Genomic DNA, 26,734 nt, shown 5'->3' with positions numbered 1-26,734 from the left:
CTTTTCCTTCTTCTTCTCTTTTCTTCTTCTTCTTCTTCACTGCACCGTGGTTTTTTTTTTGTTTGATTTTCTTCCACTCACTCTCTTCTTAATTTCTTTTAATTTTTAATTTTTATTGCAACATAGTTTTTCTTTCTTTATTTTCTTAGTTTTGGTTAACTTTTTTCTAAATTTTTAGAAGTTTTCTTGTACTTTTAAATAATATTTAAAATTTTATGTAATTAAAAAGTCCGATCCAATCCAGGTGATCGATACGGCTGATCCGGCCGATACGTATTGTTTGTTTGGAAGGCTAATCCCGATCCCGATTTTTCGAACTTTGGTTAAACCTGACCTGATTTTACCCAACCCAACCGAATGCAAGCTGATAGGCTGGTACATGATTATATTTAAGGTTATGAGTAAGAAGTACAAATCTTTATGTACCTATTTTTTATACTTGTTCTTGTTTTGAAAGTTTTATTCTTCTGAGCTACTTAGAGTTCTTATATAATATACACAACAAAATAATTTTCATATACATGACGTCCTATGCACATATTTAAATGAGAGATGATGTCAAATTTATATTGCTAACCTAACCTGATGCCTAACGCATCATCGTTTTGCTGATTTGATGCATATTTTGCCAGGCTAAGTGCTTCATACCTGATCTTGGGTTGATTTGCATTTGGTTCTTAGTTGGACCTGGCAAAATGAGTTTGTCGTTGATTGTGGATAATTAGATAATATTGCACCATTTCTCTACTGAGGCTTGTGTTGGTTATGCAAATATTTAGAATGAGATCACACCACACATTCTGCAAATGTTTGTATATTTCAACTGATGAGATGAATATCATGTATACATGTTTTGTGTAGAAAGATCTTGGAGTACAGTCAATCTCCAATAAGGTAGTCTACAACTAATTGTATGGAATACAATTTCCATGTAATTAACGAAGTAAGGTAAAAGATTGAATTTCATGGCCAAAATAATAATGTATTCATTTTAATTAACTTCATGATTGTTCAACAGGATTATTGGTTCTTCATGGCCTCATTTTCGACATACCATTTCTAGTTTTCTATCATTCATATGTATGCGAAAAGGAGATCTTTTGAGTCCATTTCTTCTGCATTTAATTACATTAAGAAACCATTGTTGGCGCAATTGACGCTAAATAATTGGAGTAGAGCAGGGTACATTTGATCTCTGGAAAGAGCAGTAAACCAAGACTTTGAACACGTAGAATAAAAGAGAGAACCATATTTCTTCTAAGGGCTTAGGCCACTATGTTTTGGTGAATTCTGCTGTGCTTGTTCACTACAGTCTTGTATTTGTAACTGCCTTTCATCACTCAGGCCATTGGATGCTTGTGTCTCCTTGTTGGCCAACATCCTCTTTTGCATTTGAATGCCTTCTGATTCTTTATTAAAGCTGAAATATTTTGTTTTTAGGGTTTTCCTTTAGTCTAAAATTTATGTGTGGTAACTTCATTCTCTTCGTTAGATATGTCTATCGTGCTCTATGATTTTTTTTCCTTACATATGGTGCAAATTATTTTTTTAATTTTTTATTTGGTGCATGTTCATCATCATTAGTATTTATTAAATTCAAGTAGTCATCTTAGAAGGTTGCATTTTCGTGTCATAGTAATCCCACTTGGCACTTTTTGTCTTTCAATATTGAATCTATGGCTCTATGTTTGATAATTAAAACTATTGATCGTTGCAGAATGGTAAGTTATTGAGAAGCGTCAGGTCACACAATGTGGCTGTTGTCTCGCTGAATTGGGAGGAAGATGCAGTGCTAGTGAAGGTATGCTCTATTTGGTCAATATGGTTTGTCTCTAGCATGAAGCTGTAGGACAACCATATTTATGATGATGGTCATGATATAACTTGTAAAGACTGGATTGTCATTATTTCTTACTTCTCATATATGGAAAATATTATGAATTTTGTTTATTCTGATCTTGACCTCTTGAGTACTTCTGTTATTGCTTCTTTGCAAACTTTATATGGTTTTCTCAAGCATGAAGCTGTAGAACAACCATATTTGTGATGACGGTAATGATGTTACCTTCTAAAGACTGGATTGTCATTGTTTCTTACTTCTCATTTATGGAAAATGACATGAATTTTGTTTACTTCTGATCTTGACCTGTTGTGTACTTCTGTTATTTGCTTCTCTGAAACCTTAATATAAAGGACTGGTATTTCTTGTTGATTGGACAACCTCCTGGCCATTTCACAATCAGCTTTGATAAGTTGATTTGTCTTTTGTTATTTCTCTAGGCCTTGCATATTCTTTGTTGCTTGGACTAGCTACTATTCATTGTGCAAATGACCTTGACTATTACTTTTCCTGCTCATTTCTTAGGACTGTATATATTCTTTTATCTTCGCTCTCCTAGCTTCTTCTATTTTTATGAAAACTCTTCATACTTGAGGGAGGATTCTGTGTTTTAATTTGTGGCATAGTTAAGTAATAATCACCGTTCATGAAGTTATCTGAGTACTGTTATGCTTTCTTTCAGATTCTGTACTGGAATTAAATTTGTGCTTCACTTATGAGTGCAGGGTGAAAATATCTCCACCTTAACTTATGAAGATCGCACTATGCGTTTCTTTCCTCCTGCTCCAAGAATTCCTAGGATGCCCGGACTGGGTTCGGGAGATAGTGGCCTCATGGATGACCCCGAAGATGCCATTCAGGAACTATCAAGTTCTTCTTGTCAACGATTTAATATACTGTGCAGTGGGGATAAGGATGGGTGCATTTGCTTCAGTATATTTGGAATATTTCCGATCGGAAAGATTGTAAGTAAAGAAAGATAATCTGCAATATGTTCTAAATCCCTAGCTTATCATCTACCTGCTTCATGAATAGACTGTAAAGTTTGTGCAGCCTTGACCTGCTAACTTCTGCTTTTCTCATGGACTTAATGTATTTGTGGTTGCCGTGTTGCCTGTGTCTTGCTTAACATATCCTTTCGTGTCCTATGCTGAATCATTCATCAGTTATTTATTTGATTCAAAATTCTCAAGAATAAGATGCATAGATGGTAGTTGTTTCTTTTTCGTTGATTCCACTAGTGTCAGCTTATAGTTTTATTTATTGTAATTGAACAATGATTTCTTTAAGGACAGAACTGTGTTTATTACTTGTAAGGATCAGGTCATGTTATGCACACCTGTGAATATCAATGTTTTTCCCTTCAAATTTCTTTTTTTTCCATGCCTATTTGCTGCCCAGGTTGTTTTACATTATACATCCCGCTCATAGAGTGAATTTAGAATGCTCAAATTTAATGTGATGTATCCTGAGTGAGTTCCTCATCCACTGGATCCTCCTGCATAGGATTTCCTTAAAGAGTTCTTATCCATGTGATTATGCCAATGCAACCTAGTACTAAAGTAGAATTGCAGAGAAGATTAAAAGGCACTTCAAGAAGTAGTGATCTGAAAAGTTAATCCAACCACTAAAGCCAGCCATTAAAACATAAGCATAATACATCCTAAATAACTAAGTTGACCAAATTAAGAAATCTGAAATTTATTGCAGAATAAGGCCATGCAATTTAATGGATTTCCTGTTAGTCCAAACTCTAAACAGATGATAGGTTAAACTGTTAACAAAAAATGCTCTGACTTTTTGATGAAACTATTATTACTGCAGAAATTCTTTTAGGGCAGAGAAGAGGGTTTAAAAACTATCTTAAAACAGTGATAAACAATTATAGACCACACCCATATGTGAACGATTTAGCCATAAAGCATTTTGTTTGTCTTCCACACTGGGCAATGATATTTTTCTTATTTGTTGTAGGGATTCTAATTGTAATGGAAAATAGTTTTGTAATAATGGAAAAGTACTAGCGGATCAGAATTGGGAAATGCACAAGCCGTTGGAGGTGTGTAGAAATAGAAAGATCTTCTTATCCTACGTGAAGTTGGAGCATATATAATGAAGCTCAGGAATTTCATATTAATGCGCAAAGTGGAACGATCATATTTCATTGTGTGAAATGGAAGCATGAAGTGCAAAACCTAGAAATCATTCTCTGTTCATAACTTCACCTTGCTTCATTTAGTCAGAGTTGGGTTTTTGTCTACTTTCTGTTCAAGGAGCAACTGATCCTGGCTGAGATCTATCTAAATTTGAGATGAAATTTGGAGCACTGTCAGTGGACCCTTTCATTATAACAGCTATTTGAATTCTTACTATTGCTTTACCCTATAGGCCTATACTACCCTATGGGATTCCTGGGGTATTGGCTACTGAATAATACTTTGATATTGTAACCTTTCCCATTAATTTTGACGCTAAATTTTGCTGGCTTGTGTGACTTAAATCTATGCTGAAGATCACACCTCTAAGCGATGGTGTTGAATGAAGCCCTCAAAGATGATTGGAATTCAAACAATATTAGAAAGCCCTAGCAAGAGGAGGTATCTTGAATTCCAAATGGACAATCTTTATACTTCACCTGTGAGACTCCGAGCTTGACAAATCTTGCTGAGGATTCATCAGTTAGACTACATTCTCTTTATATTTTGCATCAGGTTCTACCTAAGGACTTAAGTGCCAACCAGCAATGTGCATGTGTGTGCCTAGGTGGGACATCTTGTATCTGCAGGTTGCTGACATAAGAATAGAGTTTGTGCCGAAAATACGCCAAAAAGACAAAATAAAGGTGGCTCGATTGTCTATTATCTTTGAATTATTTTATGTAGATCATCTAATTGGAGAAGCCCGATCAGATCAGTTTCTTCTGAGTTCTGACACACAAAAGATCTCCTAGAATTTTAAATCCATCTTTGAGACCCTTAATAGCTAAATCAGCATGGAAGCTTAGATGTTTTGTGGAGCTTTGTCTCTAAGTTGCATTAAAAAACTAAAAAACCACACCTTGAATTTAGTTAAACTAATCTTGTATGGTTGTTGTATTGTCTTGTTTGTTGTAAATTTGTGATTGCAAAAGTTTATTTGTCCAAACCTCCTCTACAAAGTTTCTAAAAATACATTCATTATTTCTTATATCATTTATTTTTTCCTGCTAACTACATGTCCATTCCTATCGGAGAATCGTTAATTGTATATACTATTTCAGAATATTGGCAAGCTCCTTATTCGTAGTCAATTCTCAGATGAGAAAGCGGTCTACCAACTTCTGAATGCTTCCATAAACAAGGTATTATGATCTCTCTCTCTCTCTCTCTCTCTCTCTCTCTCTCTCTCTTAATATATGCAGCTAATCAACAGTTCAACATGATGTCTATAGGCAAAATTGTAATAGGATTATGGGTTTCTGAATACCCTGTTATAAATGGAAGCTAATATATGCTCTTTCAAGGACATATATGCTTCTAATGATTAACTGTAGGACTACTTAGCTTTAAACTTGAAGGTTAATGATTTCAATTTAGTAGACTAGCGAGGTATAATTAAGAAAGACTTTCGTCATATAAGGAGAAAATTAGAAAGTATCATGGAATTTGGCTTTAAATTGAAATAGCTAAAGACTGATGTCATATCACAATGAAGATAGATGATGAATTGTCAGTAGTTGGCAACATGAAACAAAAATACTAGTAGGATTCAATATCATACACAACATTGTCCAGTAGCAAGTTGATGTTGCAGACTTTGTAGAAGTTTTTCATCTAAGATATGCTCATTGGTTCTTAAAAACTGATCTTGATAATGCCTTTTAACATTATGTAGAGTTATGTACATGAACTTGGCGACCCATTAGCAAACCTATATCTTAGCTATGTATCAGCATGAACATTTCTCTCTTTTTGTGTACTTCTTCATATAGTTTTCTCAATTTTCCTCTTAGCTTACCCTATATTAGTTACTAGAACTAGTGTTTGTTTTACCACTTATTAACTCACCAATTATTCTAAAAGCTTTAGTTATTAGAGAATAATATTTTTTATCATTTATATTTTAACACTCCCTCACACTTTTGAGCTTGAGATATTTGATAAACCTAAGAAGTAGACTTGACTTAAACTGGTGGAGGTTATTTATTTATTTAATTAATAAGTTAGACTTCAGTGAGATCCGAAATCAGGATGTTCTACTCTGATACTCTGTTAACTCACCAACTAATCAAAAAACTTAAGGCCTTGTTTGTTTTAAGTTTAGAGACCCCACTGAACTGGTTCAGGGACTCCTAAACTAGTTCACTAACCAAACATCTTTTTATCTTTTTCATATCTTATCAAGTTTATTCTTCAAAAGAATCAAAACTAAAAAATGAGACTAACTAATCGAGTTTAGGGCTTAGTCTCAAACCAAACAAATCGGTCATGTACCTTAATACACTTGAGATACATGAAGCCTTAACTAATATTTTCTAAGTTCATAATGATAATAATTAATGTGAAAATCTAACTTCACTAAATTTAATACAATAATAATGTAAATAACTAATGCCACTAATTTGCATCTAATTAAACTAAATTAATGGATTGTTTAAAACATAAAAACTAAAAAGATTGTTAGGTAAAATGGGGTAGATCCTAAGTGGAGGTGGGGTCCTGGTGCATCTCACTCTGATGCCACGCTGACCAGTATCTGAAATATTAGAAAGGGAATCTCATGAGCTAACAAATATAACTCAGTGAATAAAATTCACTCAAAAGCCAAATAAATCCGAATCCATAAACATAACTTGAACTAAATCTAAGTCTAACAATATAAAATAATAATTTCACTAAGCATGCTTATAGTAACAATAATAACGGCATAAATAATAACAGAGTAAGTTATATCTCATCACATGCTCAGTTCCACTATACTAACTTTTTTTCAATAATAATAATGTCATTTATCTTAATTAGGTGCCCTATAGATCTACATCAACTAAAAGGCACCTCAAGATGACGCTCGGGTTTTTTTTTCCTCATAGCTAATCTGGTTAGGTTCAGCAGAAGATGTCACTATGTGATAAACGCACATTGTCTCTTCTACTAACCGTTGAGAGAGATTAGAGTCACCACATGAAGTCTTTTGATCTAGTCTATATTTATTCTCTAACTTTACCAAAGTTACCGCAGTAATCTAAAATAGGATTTCTCCTGAGCTTCCAGGTAGACTTGAGTCACTACGAAAAGTCATTAACGATATATACCGGGACTATCCTCTAAGTCATATCACATATTAATTATGTTTTTTCATTATATGTTCATGATCATTAAAATTGCTAGTTTGCACAGAATTGAGCAATACAATGAGTTGTATATTTTGCACTCAAAAATATAATAATTAAATTACACACAGAATTATGATGTTTTATTTGCATATAAAGAAATACATGATCTGATTAAAAAAACACGAAGTACAAAACGAATAAATATGTGAGTGAACTTGAGTCTAGATGAAGTGACTGAAATCTCTAGTTCTCGTGCTAACAATCATTACCTTTAATAAATAAATAACATAATTTTAATTTAACCAATATCATGATTTTTTTTCTAAAACTTAAAACTAATTAATTCGTTAAAATGGGATAAGCCCAAAAAGTTGGGTTGGACTGTAGTTGGCCCGCTGCCAACTCAACATTAAGTGGGTTGGGCTTTTGGCCCAAAATCCATTAGCACTTGGGTTGGCCTGTTATTAGCCTGCGACCCACCAAACCAAAATTAAATGGATTGGGCTTAAAGCCCAATCCCACAAACCTATTGAATCCGATCGGATTCTTTAAATTTGAAATCCAAACCCGACCCAAATCCAAATTAAAAGAAGGGGTGAGCTTGGTTGTGGCTGAGCTCACCTCCTTTGATGGAAAGCTCAATGGAGAAGGGAGGGAGATGAAGCTATTGGCGATCAACATTGTTGGCTGTCCACTGGCCACACCACAAGCTGCCCGCCACCCTTATGACTACGTCGACCACACAAGGTGGAGGAGAAGCCGTTGTTGACAACTAACAACTCGACTCCATGGCTGACGGCTATGGAATCACACTTCTACCACAAATCGAGCCACGAGAGCTCCAAAGAAGCGCGCCTACGGCCCGAGGTCAACGACGCAAACCCCTGGCACACGAGTGGCAACGACTCGAAGTCGTTGGACGGCTTGATTCGCCGGTGTCATTGCTTCACCCAAAAATATGTATTTCTATTCTAACCTATTAAACTTTAAATTGATTACGAAGGATGGGAGAGGGCTGACCGATGAGTTTTAGAGTGGTCTCCGATCGCTCCAGCAGTACTTTGACGCTCTGATTCAAGGGTGGGTGCTTTGACGAGAAGGAGCGAACGACGTAAGGGGAAAAGAATAGGGTTAGGATTTTGATTTATAAGGTGGGTTTCAGATCTTTTGGGGTTGGACTCAATTTGGAGTGGCTGGAAATCTCACAGCCACTCCTCTTGTCGCGTAACTGCGAAGGAGAAGGAAGGGGGCCGCCCCTCTTTCTTTTTAATGTTCTTACATCACCTATTAATTTCTAGTTGCTGATGCTCTTACATGGGAAGTATAACGCAGAAGGAAAGTTTTTGTAACTCCTTTGACACTTTTCTTGCTACTCTAGCTTGCAACCGAGATAATTTGCACCTCTTAGAAAACTTTTAGATTTAAAATTTTCAGAGCTTTTACTGTGTTATTCATTTGATTGACTTTCTTCAGCTACTTCAGTAAATTGATGCATCAAAATAGCTGTCTGGTTAACAACTTAAATAGGTCATATCAAATGCAAGCATACCTTGAAATTGATAGATCTCAATGTATTTGTTTCACTTCTTGCACAATGTGCCACTATTTGGTTGCTTCTCTTCTCCCTGTACAAGCAAAGTCGTTGAACATTATGAAGATTGAAGGCTTTCTTTTCCTGAAATTGTTGAAAAAGCTTCTCTCTTTACTTTATACATTTTAAAATAAATTTGGTTTCTTCATTTATTCACGTTTGAATAAAATATTGTTGGTATCTTTGATATGAAACTAGTTCTTTATGTCAATGCTACTTATAGAAATTCCCTGATATTATCGGTCACTTTAGGTGGGTCTCTTATAAATGGTTCTGGTTTCTATGTTTAATCGCAAGGCATTGTACTGCATATTGTTTGTTTATTTGTTATCATAGCTAAAATTAAGTTTGTCAGGTTGAGTGTTGGTTCTGGGGTATCATTGGCAAGATTAAGTTTGTCAGGCTTAGCATTGCTTCTGAAAAAAAATATTTTCTTGATAAATGATTTTTTCAAGTTAAACCTGACACCTTACATCTGAGCATAACTCCATCGAATCCTTGTTTATATAACACATCCCCTAAGAGACAGTAGCAGACCTATGAGAATAAAATGTTTTTTTGGAGCCCCAACCAAGTTCAAGGTAGAAATTATTTTAATACCTAACGATTTTCCACAAAGTGGTGACACATAGATAGGTCATAGAGGTTAGCATTTATTATGTTATTTAACCTGTCATAATAAAAAGCTTATGGTTGTTTGAACTTGTTTAAAAATTCTGCTGAATTTATTATATTACCTCCTTGGGCACTCTGCTTAATAAAATTTCAGAAAGTTGATGTGGTTGCTGGTACTCTTTGCAGGTAACTTTATCCAAAGATCTGTGCCAATTGATTGTTATCAGTTATGGAGAACTGGTTGAAATGGAAAAGTCAGATTGTGATAATGTTTTGTCTGGCTTACACTGTCTGCTCCTAGATACCTCCATATTTCTTAACAGGTAAATAGGAACACAGTTTTCTTTCTTACTTTTTTTTATGACACTTATATGGATCATAAATTCTCTTTAGGATGTAATGGGTTTTATTTGGTTTTAGTTTTTTATGAATCATAATTAGATGAGGGTGGCACTGAATTATATTTGGTTGCTAGTACTTCTTTTGAAGAAAAGTTGGGAATTTCAATGGAGTGGCTGCATTTGAGAGATAGACCCTTGATTTGGTGTACCATTTTACCTTTGATTTGACTAAAGTTATTTAAAAAAAAATTCTCTCCATTATCGTACCACCTATCTATTTGATTCCACAAGTGAAAATTTTTTGCTCAATTTTCCTTTTCAGTTCGCTTTTTTACCACCCACCCGTCTTATTACTTAAGTTTTCTCATGTTAGAAAAAGCATACTTTTGGAAAATTGTACATCATGTCAAAACTAGGTAAAAGGGCAAAATAGTAATTTTAGCTGACAAATAGGTGTTAATATTTTGTCTATATTTTAGGGAAAATGTGTATAATAAATATGTGAAAAGAAAAATAACAATTTTACGATCAAAATGAGCATTAATATTTGGTACCATGTTTTAGAAGCACTCTATTTGCCACCCCGCCTGCGAGTTGGTCGGCCTAGTCGGATTGGCCAACAACGATTGAGATTTACTCCAAGGCCGGCGGCCATGTATCTCACCTCATCGGTAATCTGAGCCATGAGGACTTCAATGGAAAGTGCCAATGGCACTAGAGTGACGAGGCGAAGCTTCTCGCACTTAAGTGGTGACGACTCAAAGCTGTCAGCCGGTGAATTTTGCTGACAAAGCCGCAAATGCCAAAAATGAAGGCACACACAATTTACTATGTTAAAACCAATTAAATAGATGGGGTAAAGGCAGACTCACTGATAAGTCAAGGGGTAGGCTCCGACGATGCTCTGGTGATGCTTCGGCAATCGAAACCTGACAACAAAAGCTTTGCAATGGAAGAAGGAAATAAGAAGATGAAAAGAGGAAGGCGAGAATGTAAGGAGGAGAGGTACAGGGTTAGGGTTTTAAAGAGAGTAACTTTAGGATTTGATTTCAATTTGAAAATTGACAGTTTCGGTCTAGAATTTCACGACCATCTCCTTGTCATATAACAAATGATAGGAGAAGGAAGGTGAGTCACAAGCAGGTCATATGATTTTTTTTTTCTTGATTATTGCAGGTTAGCGTGTTCAAACCATGTTTAAAGGTCAAAATAGTAATTTGAATGATGTGAGTTGTTTGTCCAATAAGTGGTCATTCCAAAAATAAGAATTAAAAAATATAATACTTCCATATATAGTTAGTGGCAAATATGCTACCATTGCATATATAGAGTGTTAATATGTACTTATTGCATACATACAAAATATTTACTTACAGATTGCATACATAGAATCGTAACATATAGCAATAAAATTTACAACATGGTTATTTTGAAGCATTGCACACGTTGCTGCAACCTCTCAAGCATTGCATGCTTACCTTTGAAACATTGCTCAAGCATAGCATGGTCATCTCTCAAGTAGTACATGGCTGCCTCTGAAGCATTGCACATTGCATACATATAGAAAGATAATGCATATATAGATGCATGTATTGCATACATAGAATATGGTGCTTTAATAGCCATTCTATCCAATCAATCTATTTTATATCAAATTAAAGAGTATTTTTATAATTTTTTTTTAAATTAAATATTTTTTTCCTTATTTTGCTTTTATTTTATATCACATCATTGGTAACCCTTCTCTAAATTATAAGTGAACACAGGAATAGCTATACCTAGAATAATATCACTTCTAATTTAGGAGTAAGAAATAGGAATAGTTATTTTAGATTGACCCTTATTCCCAAAGCAAACAAGGCCCAGTGTAATGGAATTTATTGATAAAGTTGTTGTAGACTAATGCTCGCTGTATCTCATAGTTTTTCGTGCTATAATCCTTGTTTTTTAGGTAAGTGGTGACTAGTTATTTTAAAATGGACTCCAAATTCTGCTCAGTAGATATTTTGGTTCTCTGGTCTTTTACTGTATTTTGCATTTATCTTTAAGCTTGTTGTAAATAAACTTACTTTTCTATTAATAAAAGTATATTTTGTTCGGAGTATCAGCTGGCAGTTTATTTGTTTCCTGCATTGGAATCGAGTACATAGCTTTTCTTTACTCTTTATTTATTTCATGCTTGTGACATGGAGAATTTCTCTTTCTTAGTTACTCCGTTAATAACTTTGCTCAGTCACTCCTTTTCTTGATTTATTTCATGCATATGACATAGAGAAATTCTCTCTTTTAGTTATTCCTTTCCTGCATTTAGTCAAAGAAATAAACTTTCCTCACAGGAAAAATGAGTTACATCAGGTTGCACAACAAGCATCAAGTATTGAAGATTTAATTGAAGTTGCCCGTGCTTCCATGTCAATAATGTCTAAGCAGTGGGCTGATGCCATGAATTCGTTTCGTGAAAAGTTCAGTTCTCTATCTTCTTTGATTGTTGACCATGGTAATAGATGATTTTTGTCGTGATCTTAAATATCAGTCAACTAATTCATTGTTTTTTCTATCTTCGGGTAAATATGTTTTTGGTAAAAGATACTCAACATGTCTGCAGGACTAGATTCCACTTCTCAGGATGAGTTTCTAAGCCTTCTATTTGGTGCCCGCACAAGTCCAGCCCTTCACCAGTTTCTTGTCAGTTCACTTGGTGAAGCGGTACTATCAACCTTAAGCAAAGTCTATTTTTCAACTAGTCTATCTATATTCATGTTACTTTTACTTGGATAGGGTCTTAAGCGTGTATCCAAGGCTATTGACAGTTCTGGGAAAGAACTTCGGGTTGTTCTCGGTGAACACCTTCAGGTACATACATGTAAGAATCATCAGTCTTATTACCTTATTCTGGTGTCATAATTTACCTTTTCTTCTATTATATTTGTATCAATTTATGTCCAGGGAGAAATATATGCTAGTTAGAGCATTGCTATAGTTTTCCATTGAAGCATATAAATCTCGTGTTCTGAGTTTAGGTGTGCCTTAGCATGTACCAAGTGTCCATGTAATTACTATTTAGTTGCTTGTTAATCATGCCTACTTGATCAGTAAAATGTTAAGCAAGGGAATCAAACACAAGAAGCCGAACTGGAAATTGGGTGTGAAAAACTAGTTGCATCTTTGATGGTAATAGAGATAAGTAATCTCCTTTCATTTTTCTTAAGAATATTTAATGTCAAATTATGAAGTGCTTTTGTATATTGCTTGTTATCAACTTACACCCGGTTGAAATAAGCAATGCTTTACTAGCACCAAGATTTCAGATAAATCTTGGATAAACCTATACAGCAGACATCCTACAATACTACCACAAATAAAATATGGTCTTTTAGTATTAAGTTATTCACTACTTGAGTTTGGTTTTATGGGTCCCTTTTCTCCATTTAGCTCTGTTTCTTGCCAGCTTCTCTGTGAAACCAAATGCTATCATGTCATTTCCTACCATTTCCTCCCACTCTAATTCTAGTTAAATCAAGGTTCTGACTTCTGAGTATCAGTATTGTGATTGGAATTGGTCGCTAGAAAACAATATGTATAGGATGTATCTGTCGTACCAGCAACATCTTTTCTGTTTTGGTATTGGCTTAGTTTTTAATTACATAAAATTCTAAGAACTGTTATAAAATGCAAGAAAATCTTAAAATTTAGAAAAATAATAGAAAACAGGAAAATGTATGTAGCTATATCCCTCTTTCTTAAATTCTTTTTTCCAGATCTGATCTCTTGCCCTCTCTGCTGCAGCCCTAAGGTTGCATGTACAGCCTTATTTCTTTTCCCCTCTCCCCCTCTACTGAAGCCTGCCACCCCATCCCAGTCAGGAAAACTGGATCTGACTCATTTCTTAAATGAAGAGTTTGGACGTTCTGGCCAAATCATGGCTGAAACTCACTATTTTCAGCTGAAACCTAACTGCAACAAATCAAATTTCTTCTCCCTTCTCCCCCTCTCTACTGAAGCTCACCTCCACATCCCAGTCAGGAAAATTGGATCTGACCCATTTCTTAAATGAAGAGTTTGTCCATTCTGGCCAAATCATGGCTGAAACTCTCTATTTTCAGCTGAAACCTAACTGAAACCAATCGACTGGTTTTGCGCCTGTATCACTATTGACCAAAACTTCATTCCATGACTTACATGAAATTGGTGAGGACTAACTTGGTATCATTATATACTTATATTTTCTTTCCTTCTATTGTGAACCATATGTTGCTAGGACATCATATATCTGAAATTTAAATATAGTCATGCTGATTGCTTGCTATCAGTCAATTTTGGATTTATCACCTTGGTATATAAGTTCCTATATTGTTGAGCTGATGCACACAAATTGATTTACATGTTATTCTTATTGAAAAGCCTGCTGTAGAAATTATTGGCTTTAGAATTGGAGAGCTGAGGGGTCTTTCAAGATGGCGTTCACGGTTTCGTAGTATCGGATTGGATGAGAAACTTATTAATAACGTTACAGAAAAGGCTGCAATGTTGCTTGTTCAAGTGGAGCGCTTCTCAAGGGTTCTAGCAATTGTTCTGTATCAGGTAAATGGTATCTTTACTTGAGTTCTCCTAACTTGGCTCTTATTTTCATGACTCTATTCTTTTAATTGAACTCCGTCACTTTACGATCAAGTAAAGGCTTAGAGAATTAAGTTCGAAATAAACTTTTTCTTGGCATCTTTTGCCTCAGTGTTGTTTAAATTGCTCTCGCCCCTTTCAGCATATGCTTTTTTTATTCTTCCATTACAGATGGGGTACATTTGTCTTCAGAAAACATCTCTTATAAGTTGATAGCATATGTTCATTGATGTATAATATTATGATGTAATTTTCATTCTATTATAATCCTTCTTCCAGCTGCAAGGAATGCAATGTTTGCCTCATGAGTTCAGCCTTAATTTCATTTTATACGGTATATTGCACTGCATCTTTTGTTCTTCAAGAATTCCTAGCGTGAGTCTAAGATGTTTCATATACTAGATTTCCCAATCATGAAGTATGAACCAATTGTACCCTTCCCCACTATTCTGGTTTATTAAGGCCTATCCTCTCTCAATACGTGGGTGATCTTTTATATATTTATTTATTTATTTTTTCTCTTCTAATTTATTTACTCTGAAAGTATATTAATGCAGAGTGAAGGACATGAACTTCACCCTTTCCTGCTGAATACCTGATTTGATGGTGTTCAAACCACGATTTTGAGATAGTTCTTCATCTCAATGAAGTTATGTTGGTTCCTAAAGTCTGTCTCCAGAAACATGTGATTGGTTGAAAAACTTTTCTAGGAAACACTAAATATCTCATGCTGCAACTGATTCAATTAGGTCTTTTATGTGAATTTCCATGTCCTGGTTTCTAATTGAAATCCTTACAAGAATTAGTGAACTCCTCATAAAATTGCACCTTAAATACAAGTTCACTGGGTGAAACTATTTCAGTGTTTGAAGACATTCTCAATATCTCATGTTGCAAGTGATTCAATTAGGCCTCTTATATGAATATCCATGTCATAGTCTCTTGCTAAAATATTACAAGTTACAAACACTAGTGAGCTCTTTCTCCAAAAATTGGACCTGAATATTAAGATCAATGGACCCAGGTATGTTTGTTCATTTATTGAATGCTCAGTACTCAGTGCAAAAGGAAATCAGTTCAATAGAGGATTTGACAGATGAAGCATTAATACTTGGACATGTGGAACTGAAGAATACTTTGTTCCTTAATCTCTCTCCTATCTCCCTCCCTTGCTTACAAGAAGACAAAGGACCTTTATTCTGTTTGTTTGATATAATTTTGTGCAGATTAGCAACTCTTTTGTTGGAAGAGTTACTTAAATAGGTCCATGGGATTGTGTGTCGACAGGAAAGACACAAATACACCTTGTTGTTGTATTATGGTACATATATATCGTCGAGGGAGGGGGAGGGGGAGGGAGAATCCTCTAAGCTCCAGTGACCTACTCTTGTTCCTGGCTTCTTTATGTCCACCTCTTTCTCTTCTCTTTCTGCATCTGTCCCTCTCTTCGTTGTAAAAGCCTTGCCATCCTGCATGTCTAGCCCATGTCCCCTACACGTCTAATGCTGGCAATCACCTGTACACCCCTTGGCACACCTTTTGCTTGTGACAACACAATCAATTCCTTGAATAGACTATAATCTGGATAGTTTTATCAATGTTTATGTCAATTTTTTTAAGCATTTTCTTCTGAGTAGGGGAAAAATAGTGTTAATGCTGATGCTATTATTTGTACTGCTACATCTATCAGTTTTGGGCTTTCACTTTTCATATGTTGTTGGCTTTGTGATCTATTTAAATGCAATTAACATTCTCATTCTTTCAGTTCCAGAATTTCTTTAACTGGGTTTTGAAATGTATAAAGATACTATTGTCTGAACCAACTGACCAAGTTCCTCCATCCAACAGGTTTAATTTCTTCTTGATGTTCCTTTGATGCTCAATTATAGAATGCAACAGTTCTTTTGGTGCTGACTTGTACATTATGCTTTTGTAGCGAACTTGTGGTTATATTTCTAAAGTTTCTTCTTGACAATGATCCAGTCAAACAATTACTTGAGATAGATCACAGGATCACTGTGGATACGTAAGTTCCAAGATATCTTTCGTAAGGTTTTTATAATAGCTTTCGTTTTCACTGTAGATTCTGAATACCCCTATGCTGGTTAACTGTGTAATTCAGCTCTGATTCTTAAGTTGACAACTCTCTTTCTTTTTGAATCTCATATTTTCTTTATTGGCTGCTATTCACCTTCATCTCTTCTAATTGTTGTTTGTTTGATACTCCTAAAAGAGTGTTCTGTGTATTATCCATTTTCTGATTCGCATGGGCAATATAGGTGGTAACTACACTACATCCCAGTGTTCTCCTGATCATTAAGTAAAACCAACACCAATTTGACCAACAACACCAATATGCAAGAGAAAAGCAGCACACTTCCTTGTTGTCCATCCATGCTTATTGCAGATTCCTCTGGCAAGCTATGATAACTACCATGGCCTTGAAATGGCCTTTTAAAGGCTAATTTACTGAGTCCTTAAGGAGAATTTCAAGATCAATTCACAATTATTAGATATGGTGTGATAGGAATCTTTTTCTGATATTAGATTTTGACATTGCATGCTTGCACTCATGGCCTACTAATCTTTCACAGAAGTTATATTTTTAATATTTCTATGCTGCAGATTATGTGCTTTTCTAGTGTGAGGAGTTATATTAATCCATTCAGTGGCTTATTCTTTCACCCATTTCCTGTAATCTTGTTTCTATTTTATGATGCAAGTTACTGTACCTAACTGAATATGATAGAAAATTATGTAGTCGTTTCACATTGTAGCTTCAACCCTAGATATTCTAAATGCTTTATGCCATTTTCTGTTTTCTTGCTTGTAGTCATGGTAATTTGACATTTAAAAACTTTCATGATGTTTTTCTTGCACAAGCTATAATGATTTTGCAGTGAGGCTTTGCGGCAAGTTGAACAATATGTGGTTTTCGGAGGATTTTCAGACACTAAGTTCTTAGAAAGAACTTTAGCAAATGAGTTTAATCAGCTGGAGCTATGGTATTTCAGCGTTGACTTTATATTCAAAGCATTTTTCCTATCTCTTGCATGAATGAAACAAGTTCTCAAAGACTTAATATTCAAAGCATTTTCAGACACTAAGTTCTTGGAAAATTGTAGTATTCAGATGGTTCCAAGTTGTCAAAGAAGGATGATTCTTTGGTCAAGTCATTTTGGAGGATTTAGCACATTTTGAAACTTGGAAATATTTATGTATATTAACTCACCAACAATTTAAAAAGCTTAAGCTATTAGAGAACCGTAATTTTTATATTATCTTTTAACACTTCCCCACATTTGTGGGTTTAAAATATTTTTTATAAGCTTAAAAAGTGGATTTGAATTAAATGAATGGATGCTTTATATTTTAAATAACATATAGGCATGGCGGGGTTCGAATTTAAGATCTCTGCTTTGATACTATGTTAACTCACTAACTATTTTAAAAAACTCAAGCTGATAAACAATGGTGTTTTTATTATTTTTTCACAATATATACTCCCATATAGTTCTTCACATTAAGCTACCCATCGTTTTTTCTCTTATATTTTTTTCCTTTAGGAATGATTTAAATCCTATTTTCTTAGTTTTGAATGTTCTCCATTGCCTTAATATAGTACCTTGTATTGAAGATTTCTAATTCACATTCTTAGATGGCGTGATATATTGTTTTTGAGTGGCATGCTTCTGACTTTTTCAAATTAGTTTTCGTGGGATTTAAATTAACTTTTGGAAGTGTGTCATATAGCTACTAATTTTGGGAAATTTTTTGCAATTTAACTTTGAGAAGACTAAGGCCCTGTTTGGAACCAAATTCAAATGGATTTCTATTGATTTCATCCGACAAAAATTCAATTGATTTCATCTGAAAATAAATTCCACTGTTTGGCAAGCAATGGAATTTGAATTGACTTTTGGAAGTGTCATATAGCTACTAATTTTGGAAAAGTTCTGTAATTTAACTGTGAGAAGACGAAGGCCCTGTTTGAAATCAAATTCAAATGGATTTCTATTGATTTTATTCTACGAGAATTCAATTGATTTCATCTGAAAATAAATTCTAGTGCTTGGCAAGCAATGGAATTTGAAATGAATTCCATCTAACCTTGTTGTTTGGAAATAAGTAGGAATTCGTTTCAATATGTTCTATTCTCCCATGACACCCTTTTATAATCAATATGAATTCATTACACAATATTATATATATAATAAAATATGATAATAATGCATCTTAGAAACCAATAATATCTTCACTCAAAAAATTAAACCAATAATCATTTCTTTCCAAGCATCCACTCATCATTATGTAGCATATGTCATTCAGCATATATCATGTACATGCTAGTATGCACATGCTAGCATATGTCTGACTTATGTTGACGGATCCAAATCTAAGTGATAATAGATAGTAACTTATAATAATGGGTTGCATCTACTAAGGATGGCCATGCCGGTGGTGTACCGGCACGTGGCACGAGGGGTGCTGCACGACACCCCTCCTAATAGCTTTGCCATTGACCTCGTTGTCGAGCTCGTCGTCGTCGTCGTCGCTCGCCGCTGGCCTTCGCTGTCGCCGCTTGCTCGAGCTCGCGTTGGGTGCCCTAGCCGAGGGAGGGGAAGAAAGAAATCGAGAGAGAGAGAGAGAGAGAGAGAGAGAGAGAGAGAGAGAGAGAGAGAGAGAGAGAGAGAGAGAGAGAGAGGGTTTATCGGTTAAAACTTAAGTTGGGGATTCGGATCCGAATCGGGCGAGCGGCGACGACGATCGGGAGCGGCGACGGCGACGGCCAAGGTGGTACATTTTTCTCTCCTTTTCTTACGACACGGCCGGCGGTCGGCACGGGCCGTGCCTGTGGCACGGCCATCGTTGGCATCTACTATTGATTATCATCTAAACTTTTTCATCTTCTACACATGAATTGAAGGGAAAACAACCCTAACAATCGCAATGGCGGCTTGAGGCCTATCCTTCTTCATGCGGCAATGGAACTCTTCCAATTCCTCCATGGGACTACAAAAAGCTTATACAAAGCTTATACTATGCCACGTGCTGACACTAGGTCGGCATGGTAGTCCTTGTGTAAGATAATTGTTGTTGCTATTGCTGTTTTGGTTTTTGATAGATCATGATCCTGTGAAATTGCTGTTGTTGTTGCTATAATTTCTAAACCTGAGTATTACAGTTTCCCTTTACTTACATTTGACTTCACATGTTTCATAATAATTTTTTTAATATCCAATTGAATTTCCATTTCTGTTAAAAGTAAGACAAATATTTGGAGACATAACTAGACTTCATTTATCAAAATTATGTGATGTTTTTCTTTTTATGTAGAGTCCATGTTGCTTTTAATTAAGTTTAAACACAATTTTATATGTGATTTAATACAATTTGGGCTGATTATTGTCTTTGTTTATTTGCTTTTCAGCTTGAAGGAGGCTTTCTTAATGCCGTTCACCACTATTTCAGCTAAAGTTCATTGTGGTGATTTGCTTCCTCTCTATCCAATTTCACCTTCGACTTCATCATTACCTGCTCCAACATCAATAGCATTCTACAAGGTTTTAAATTTTCATTTAGAACAATTTTGTGTTTTCTAACTAATGCCTTTAGTTTATAAAAAAGAGAAAAAAAGTACCTTATTTGTTTTCTAGTAGTCATGGGCTCACAGCATATAATTACCAGCTAACTTTTGCGGACACTTTTTGTTTGTTTCTAATGCAGCAGTTTCTACAAAGTTCTTAAATTCTGTAATTATAAAGATATTTATACATACATGAGGGCAATATGAACTAAAACTTTTTAGAGTTCGACTTGTTTAATTGGTTAACCTTGGAGAATAAATGACCTTGGGTGTGCATAGATAATAAGATTGTCATAAGGTGCTTTGTGCACCTTCTGTAGGAGAATAGCGAATATGTAGGATGACTGTTTTCTATATCAGTTTTATTAGTCAAAGAAGAAAATAAATTGACAAAGTTGGAAACAGTAAGCTTCCTGAGAAAGGTTGATGAGAAGAAAATAATAAAATAAATGAAAGGGAAAAATAAATTCTAGAGCCAAGCATGCAAAGCGTGCATTCTTGAAGTTGTTTGGTTCGAAGCTCGCTGCAGCCTACTGATGACCTATTTAATACCTAGACCTTGAAGTTGGTTTTTGAAGGGGGGATGAAGTAGGTTTATCTTTTCTAGATCCCCCCTTCCCTCTCAACCTCCTCAGGTCCAGGTAAGATTGTGAATGGTGTGTTACTTGGAATTTGCAAAGCACAGTGATCTTCAAAGCTAGCTGTTCATGCTTACTTAGCAAGTTGTGACCCACTCTAATTGGCAAATTCACCCAAAGTGAGGATCAATGAAACTAAGCGAACTTGATTTTAGTATATTAATAAGTTGATATGGACAATGATTTTGCAATTCAAATGCCAGTGAACAAAATTACATGGAGAAGTGACCCAGTTGGTTTTATGTGACCAGTTAAGGTATACAGCCAATAAGAAAGATGCGTAAATCACATACCTTGAATATTCCTAGATGAGGACAAACAAACAAAATAAAAGACACTTCTTTTGTGCCTCAAGATTTTTTTTTTTTTGGTTAATGATAACTTAGGGTTGAGAAATTCATTTATTCTTAAATTTTCGTAATGGAAAAGAGGATTGAATCATTAACCTAAATAAATTTGTGAATATGACTTTTACCTTTCTTGATCCTGAAGTGTCATAATCGGAAATAGGAATTATGACCGATCATGTATCCCAATAGACTTAGATACACGAAGCCTTAACTAATTATCATAATATAATAAACTCAAAATTTATTTAATAACTCCATTCAAATACCTTCAAAGACATAAAATACCTAAATTATATAATCAATGTCTTATAAATATTTAGCTTTTCAATTTGAAACCTAAGACTGCTATTATATTTAAAACTATGCTATTATATTTAAAACTATGTAGGTTAAATCCTAAGTGGAGGTAGAATTTTGATGCCCCTATTCATTCGCCAAGCTGACCATCATCTGAAATATAAAAAGAGTATAATGAGCTAATAACTATAGCTCAGTGAGTGAATTTACTCAAAAGCTAGAAAATCATTCTTTATCTAATATGAGATATTAAACAAAGCTTAATAATTAAAAACAATAGCCAACATGCTCATAATATGAAAAATAAGTATAAGCCATAGATGCAATTAACAAGCTAATTTTATGCTCTATTTCATTATGCAAATTTTCACAATTTCAATAATGACAACTGTCTCAACTTGGGATTATGCTTGTGGATCTGTATCAACTAGAAGTTACCTCGAAATGCATTCGAGTCTTTTCCTTATAATAGATCGGTTAGGGTCACTAGAAAGTGTCACTATTGGATAAATGCAACCTATCTTTTTCACTATTCATAGAGAGAGATTAGAGTCACCTCAGAAAAATTTCTGATCTAGCCTGAGACTATTCACTAACTGCGCCAGAGTCATCTAAGCAAGCTACTTATGACAAGTATATTGGATACTTGCATGGGGAATAATATTATATAAATTAATTGTATGGCATAAAGTATAATACATCATAAGAGCAATAATCATACACGAAATATGAAGACCATATAATAAAATTATAATATGAACAATGAAAGGATAAATACATGAGTAAATCCCCTCACCTATGGTCAATAATCTAGATATGATTGCAAATCTTCACTTTCATTTATAAATAAACTCTTGTTTTATTTTAATAATAGCCAAAGTTTTTGAATTTAAAACTAATTAAATATGGGCCAAAACTAAATCTCAAAGACTTAGACATGGGTTGTGGGCCTACAGCCCATCTAAATCTAAATTCGGATTGGGCCAAGGCCCAAACCCAACAAAAAGAATAAGGTTTTGGTCTACCCTGACCTAGACTTGGTTCACCCAAACCCTAAATTGGGTTTGGGTTAGACTACTCATGGGTTGGGATCTTTAGATCTCAATAATAAAGATCCCAACCATGTTGTCTAGCCTAACCAACTAACCCAAAAGTCACACACGGGTTAGGCTGGGATCTTTTGATCCCAACCAAAGCTCTTCTTTCTCCATTGAAGGAGGAAGATAGAGAGGCAGGAGAGAGGACTGCCACCCATGATCACCATGAAACTAAAATTAATTGAAGGTGGAAGTGGACTCACCTACTATGCTTTTGGTGTTATTCTCTCACCGCGGCGACTCTCAGATGCTCAACTCCGACGATGGCAACCCTCGGCGAGGAAGGAGAAAGAAGGAAAGAGAGGAGGGAAAGAGAAGAATAGCCCCGATCCCCTCGACGAGAGGATTTGCCTAGTTTAAATAGGGGAAGAAGCCGTATTATAGAGCTATTTCTCCCTGACAGAATCGTTGGGGGAAATCGCTCCCTTTCCATTTTTAAAAAGGAGAATGAAGTGAACAGTGCTGCAGTGCCACACGTGTGGCTTCTTTTATTTTGAATGTTACATGAAGTAACTATCATACACTAGCACTATTCTGAATTACTATTGCCCTCTCCAATATGATATATGCTCAATTACAATTATCTATGATATGTCTTTGATTACTCAATCAATTAGTATTATCCCTAGAGCCAACACACTCCCAGCCGGCCCTCTTTTTCCTTACAGGAAGATAGCGACCCTGTTCTAATGATGTTCTAAACTTTCTATATAACTATGTGAAGGCCAATAAAAAAGACTGATGTGAGTAGGTAAGATGGGTACTCCTATATACGGGAAAATAAATGTAAGTTCTGTTTGGTTTCTTGTATTCCAAGATGCTGCGTCTATAACTCTAAATGAGAAACCAATATGTGTAAAAAGTTGAATTTTACCCACTTTCTCACCAAAGGTTGAGAAATCATGTTGGCATACACTCGGATTAATGGGATGTATGAGTCTAGCTTGGCATTTGGAAAGGCGATGGGATACGTTGACCAGGAACTGATTTTCAGATTACATTTCTATGTGTATGTACAGTTTTTATCACATACATGAAACCAAATTCTTGTTGAACAGGACACGTCTTTTGTGCCTTCATTCTTTGTAAGTGTTAATTTAGTCATAATAGTACGGGAGTATTGTTGTATCCTTTTATTGTCAGTTTTTTCTCACACAAAAGATCTTCTATGATGATCAAAATTCTTTATAGAACTCTTTCGAAAGAGTAGGTTAATCCACATATTATCCATTAGCATTTCCTTAAATAGGAATATTTAAATTAACAAGACCTTTTGCTAAAAACCCGAGCGTAAGTGCAATTTTTCTTAAGTATTTTTTTGTTCTTCTGTAGCTGATCATTATAATATTGACTGTTGTTTATATTGATCAGAAGTGATCTATTTTCCACATTTTTTTATTCTTTTAATTCATTGGTTTCAGTTACAGGATGAACTTGGATGTGCTTCACATTATTGTATGTCATCGGATAATTTGACGGGCTACATATGCTTTAAACTACCAGATGGTTCTTTTGATTTAACAAATTGTATTGGCATAATAAGGGGCTTTACAAGAAAATCAAGTTCTACTGAGCATGAAGTGTCTTCTCTGACAGCTGTTTTTTTACGCATACCTGATGAGTATGAGTGCACTGATCTTTCCTTGTATAAGGTATACAAATTTTCTAATATACTCCTTGTGAACTTTTGTCATCCTTGGGACTGAACATGTTCGTCTGGGTTATTCATCCATGTAAACAGGACAACCAGATTATATTATTACTTACTGAAGCGTTCTCTACTTCTGAAAATCCTGGAAAATCTCGGATGGTGATGTTGCAAACAAGTAATCTTTCTTTTCTGCCTCTTTCAAGGACAGTTTCTGCTAATCTGTATGGGCTGCATGAGTTGAAGGTATGACTTTAATGCAGGAAAAACATATATTAGTGAGCATTCTTGTACATCTCTTTTTTTTAACTATTTTATTATATTTTTATTCAGTATTTCTCATGTCTTGTGGAAAGCAACCTTTTGGTTTGCTGAATTATATTAATGGAAATCTTCATTCTCATTGTTGTGGTGTTGGGGTCCTACTAGTCTACTATTGCTTTGTAGCATGTTATTTAGACTTGGTTGGAGAGATTACACAGTTCAAGTCGCCAACTATTTTAGAGAAATTAGTCCAAAACTGTAACTGAAGTAAATATATTTTACAGTGCTATGGGTAATAAAAGATAAGAGTGTATAGATGGCAGTGGTAAGCTTGAAGCAGGTGATTGGAGTAGGTAGTGGACGGAGTGGATAAAGGAGAAGGTAATCAAATTCATTGTGGGCTTCACCAAGATAATATGATGTGTTTACCTAGGAATCTGGCGACCCACATGATTGGACAATTGGTGGACAGAGAAGAAAGCTAAGAAAGCTTCCTGCTTCTAGGTTGCTCAGAGATGTCATTGCAGGACATAGGGGCATGTGGAGTAAAGGGCTTGAGTGAGAGTAGGGGAGAACGATATTTTAGGAATTCAATTTTTTCTGTTTTTACCAGAGTAGGGGATGGGTTCACTTGGTGGAACTGTAAGGCTACAAACTTTTCACAAATTAGGGTAAACCCTATACTGGCTGGAGCCTCATGCATCGGGACACCTTGTTATTAGTTTATATTAACTTTATATTAGGTTATATTAATACTAAGTTGCTTTGATGTCTTTGTTGCTTTGATGTCATTTCAGCCATATTAGGTTATAGTAACTTGAGTTGTCTAGCGACCTTTAAAGAGTAATGGAGGGGCTGATTTGGATGGTGAAATGTAGGTTTGAATCATAACTCAATAACTTGGGGTATAAACTACATGTTTTCCTCTTTTTGATCTCTTGGGTTTTACACCTTTAAAGAGTAATGGAGGGGCTGATTTGGATGGTGAAATGTAGGTTTGAATCATAACTCAATAACTTGGGGTATAACTACATGTTTTCCTCCTTTTGATCTCTTGGGTTACACCTCTCTCATCAGTTATATGTAAATACATGTGTACATGTTTATCAGAGTGAATAAAATGTAAAATATCTACTATCTTCCTCCATTAGCCAACCTACTCAAATTCAAGTAATGATTTGAGCTGTTCACAGTACCTATGAACAATGATTTTTGATTGTAGGCCCCTTATTGTGCATCGAGTGAATTATATAGAAACAGTTTTAATCCTAGTCTTTTCTAAGCCTGTTAGGAGTACCACAATTATTATGTTCCTTTCTTGTTATTTCTGGATTATGATAAATCATGTGGAGTTTGATAATTATAAGGTTATCTTTTAATACTATTTTGTTCTTTGGAGCATTAAATGCTTCAAATGGTAATATTACACATTGACATGAAGTAAACTCTTACATCAAAAATTCAATATTAGCTCCTATGTTGAGATAATCTGTGCAACTTTGATATATTTGAGTGTTCAACTATTTTATGCATCATGTGGATCATTACTAGGCTTCATTGGTACACGTGAACCTTGGACATGGAAAAGTTCGCTGCATACCGCACCCTATAACTAGGCCACTTGCAGTTAGTGGTGAGACATTTTTTTCTTTCCAGTTAGCATGTTTAAATTAATCTCTTTATACGCTAAACCTATACTATCTGAAACTAACTGATGGCTTAAACTTGAGCTGGATGGTTCATTTGCAGCTTCAAGAGGGCTTGCTTGTGTCTTCTCATCTAGAAGGCATGCTTTGGTTTATATTCTTGATGAAGATGAGGATGAAGTTTCTGAAATCGAATGAGTTCAAGACAATAGCTATGCTAAGAATTGGTTCACACAATAATGAACGCAGAGTACCAAAGGGAGTTATTCATGTTAACGAGTTTAACCTATTGATGAGTTCCCTAAAGTGACAAGCCATCTCAATACAAAGTTGAATTGTCATATTCAGATTGATCTCTGAGGCCTCTAAATTGACGATTTGAGTAATTCAGATTATCCTGAAAGCTTCAGAGGCAGATTCAGAAGATCATATGGAAGGGTTTTGGAATAGCAATGGGAACAGTCATGTTATTATCGACAGTTATATTGTCCCGAAGTTCTTTGTAACGTTGTAACATTTCTGCGGTGAGGAACTGTAATGCAAGAGGTTACCTGTATGAGCAAATATGGAGATATTGAAGCAACAGTTCATGGACGCACTTTTCACACCTTGTTTCTCTGTGATTGTTGCATGTTAGTCATAAGATTACTAGGACAATATGTTTGTAGGATAACTTACACACACAGTCGTAGTTTCTCCAAATTTCTGCAAGTCTAATTATGTTGATTGAGAAAGTAGTACAGTATGAGTTGATCAGCTAGTTGATGTTCTCTCTTTGAAGTTGTTTTGATGAGCATTGGGTTACATTTCACATAATGATTTCCAATGGAAAATTTTATTTCAATCCTCGATGATATATTGCTATTTGTACCTTATCTTTCCACTTTTTAGA

General features: G+C 35.1%; 1 protein-coding gene across 1 annotated transcript in view; it reads left to right on the top strand.

The window, feature by feature from the left end:
* LOC140760184 (anaphase-promoting complex subunit 4) overlaps positions 1-26,686 on the top strand; it is a 30,949-nt gene extending 4,263 nt beyond the window's left edge. The window contains exons 4-19 of the mRNA XM_073097030.1: positions 1,718-1,801; positions 2,566-2,805; positions 5,100-5,180; positions 9,544-9,680; positions 12,035-12,195; positions 12,304-12,404; positions 12,477-12,551; positions 14,100-14,279; positions 16,081-16,163; positions 16,252-16,341; positions 17,216-17,320; positions 19,747-19,879; positions 23,706-23,936; positions 24,026-24,178; positions 25,748-25,829; positions 25,946-26,686. Of these exons, the coding sequence (XP_072953131.1) occupies positions 1,718-1,801; positions 2,566-2,805; positions 5,100-5,180; positions 9,544-9,680; positions 12,035-12,195; positions 12,304-12,404; positions 12,477-12,551; positions 14,100-14,279; positions 16,081-16,163; positions 16,252-16,341; positions 17,216-17,320; positions 19,747-19,879; positions 23,706-23,936; positions 24,026-24,178; positions 25,748-25,829; positions 25,946-26,040 (2,031 nt within the window). The 3' untranslated portion in view covers positions 26,041-26,686. The remainder of the gene's footprint in view (positions 1-1,717; positions 1,802-2,565; positions 2,806-5,099; positions 5,181-9,543; positions 9,681-12,034; positions 12,196-12,303; positions 12,405-12,476; positions 12,552-14,099; positions 14,280-16,080; positions 16,164-16,251; positions 16,342-17,215; positions 17,321-19,746; positions 19,880-23,705; positions 23,937-24,025; positions 24,179-25,747; positions 25,830-25,945) is intronic.
* The last annotated feature ends 48 nt before the right edge of the window (positions 26,687-26,734 follow it).

This window comes from Typha angustifolia, chromosome 5, assembly GCF_048772165.1.
Source record: "Typha angustifolia cultivar Huaian chromosome 5, ASM4877216v1, whole genome shotgun sequence".
Classification (NCBI taxonomy): Eukaryota; Viridiplantae; Streptophyta; class Magnoliopsida; order Poales; family Typhaceae; genus Typha; species Typha angustifolia.
The sequence above is the reverse complement of the archived record's forward strand: the minus strand, read 5'-3'. Positions and strand labels throughout refer to the sequence as shown.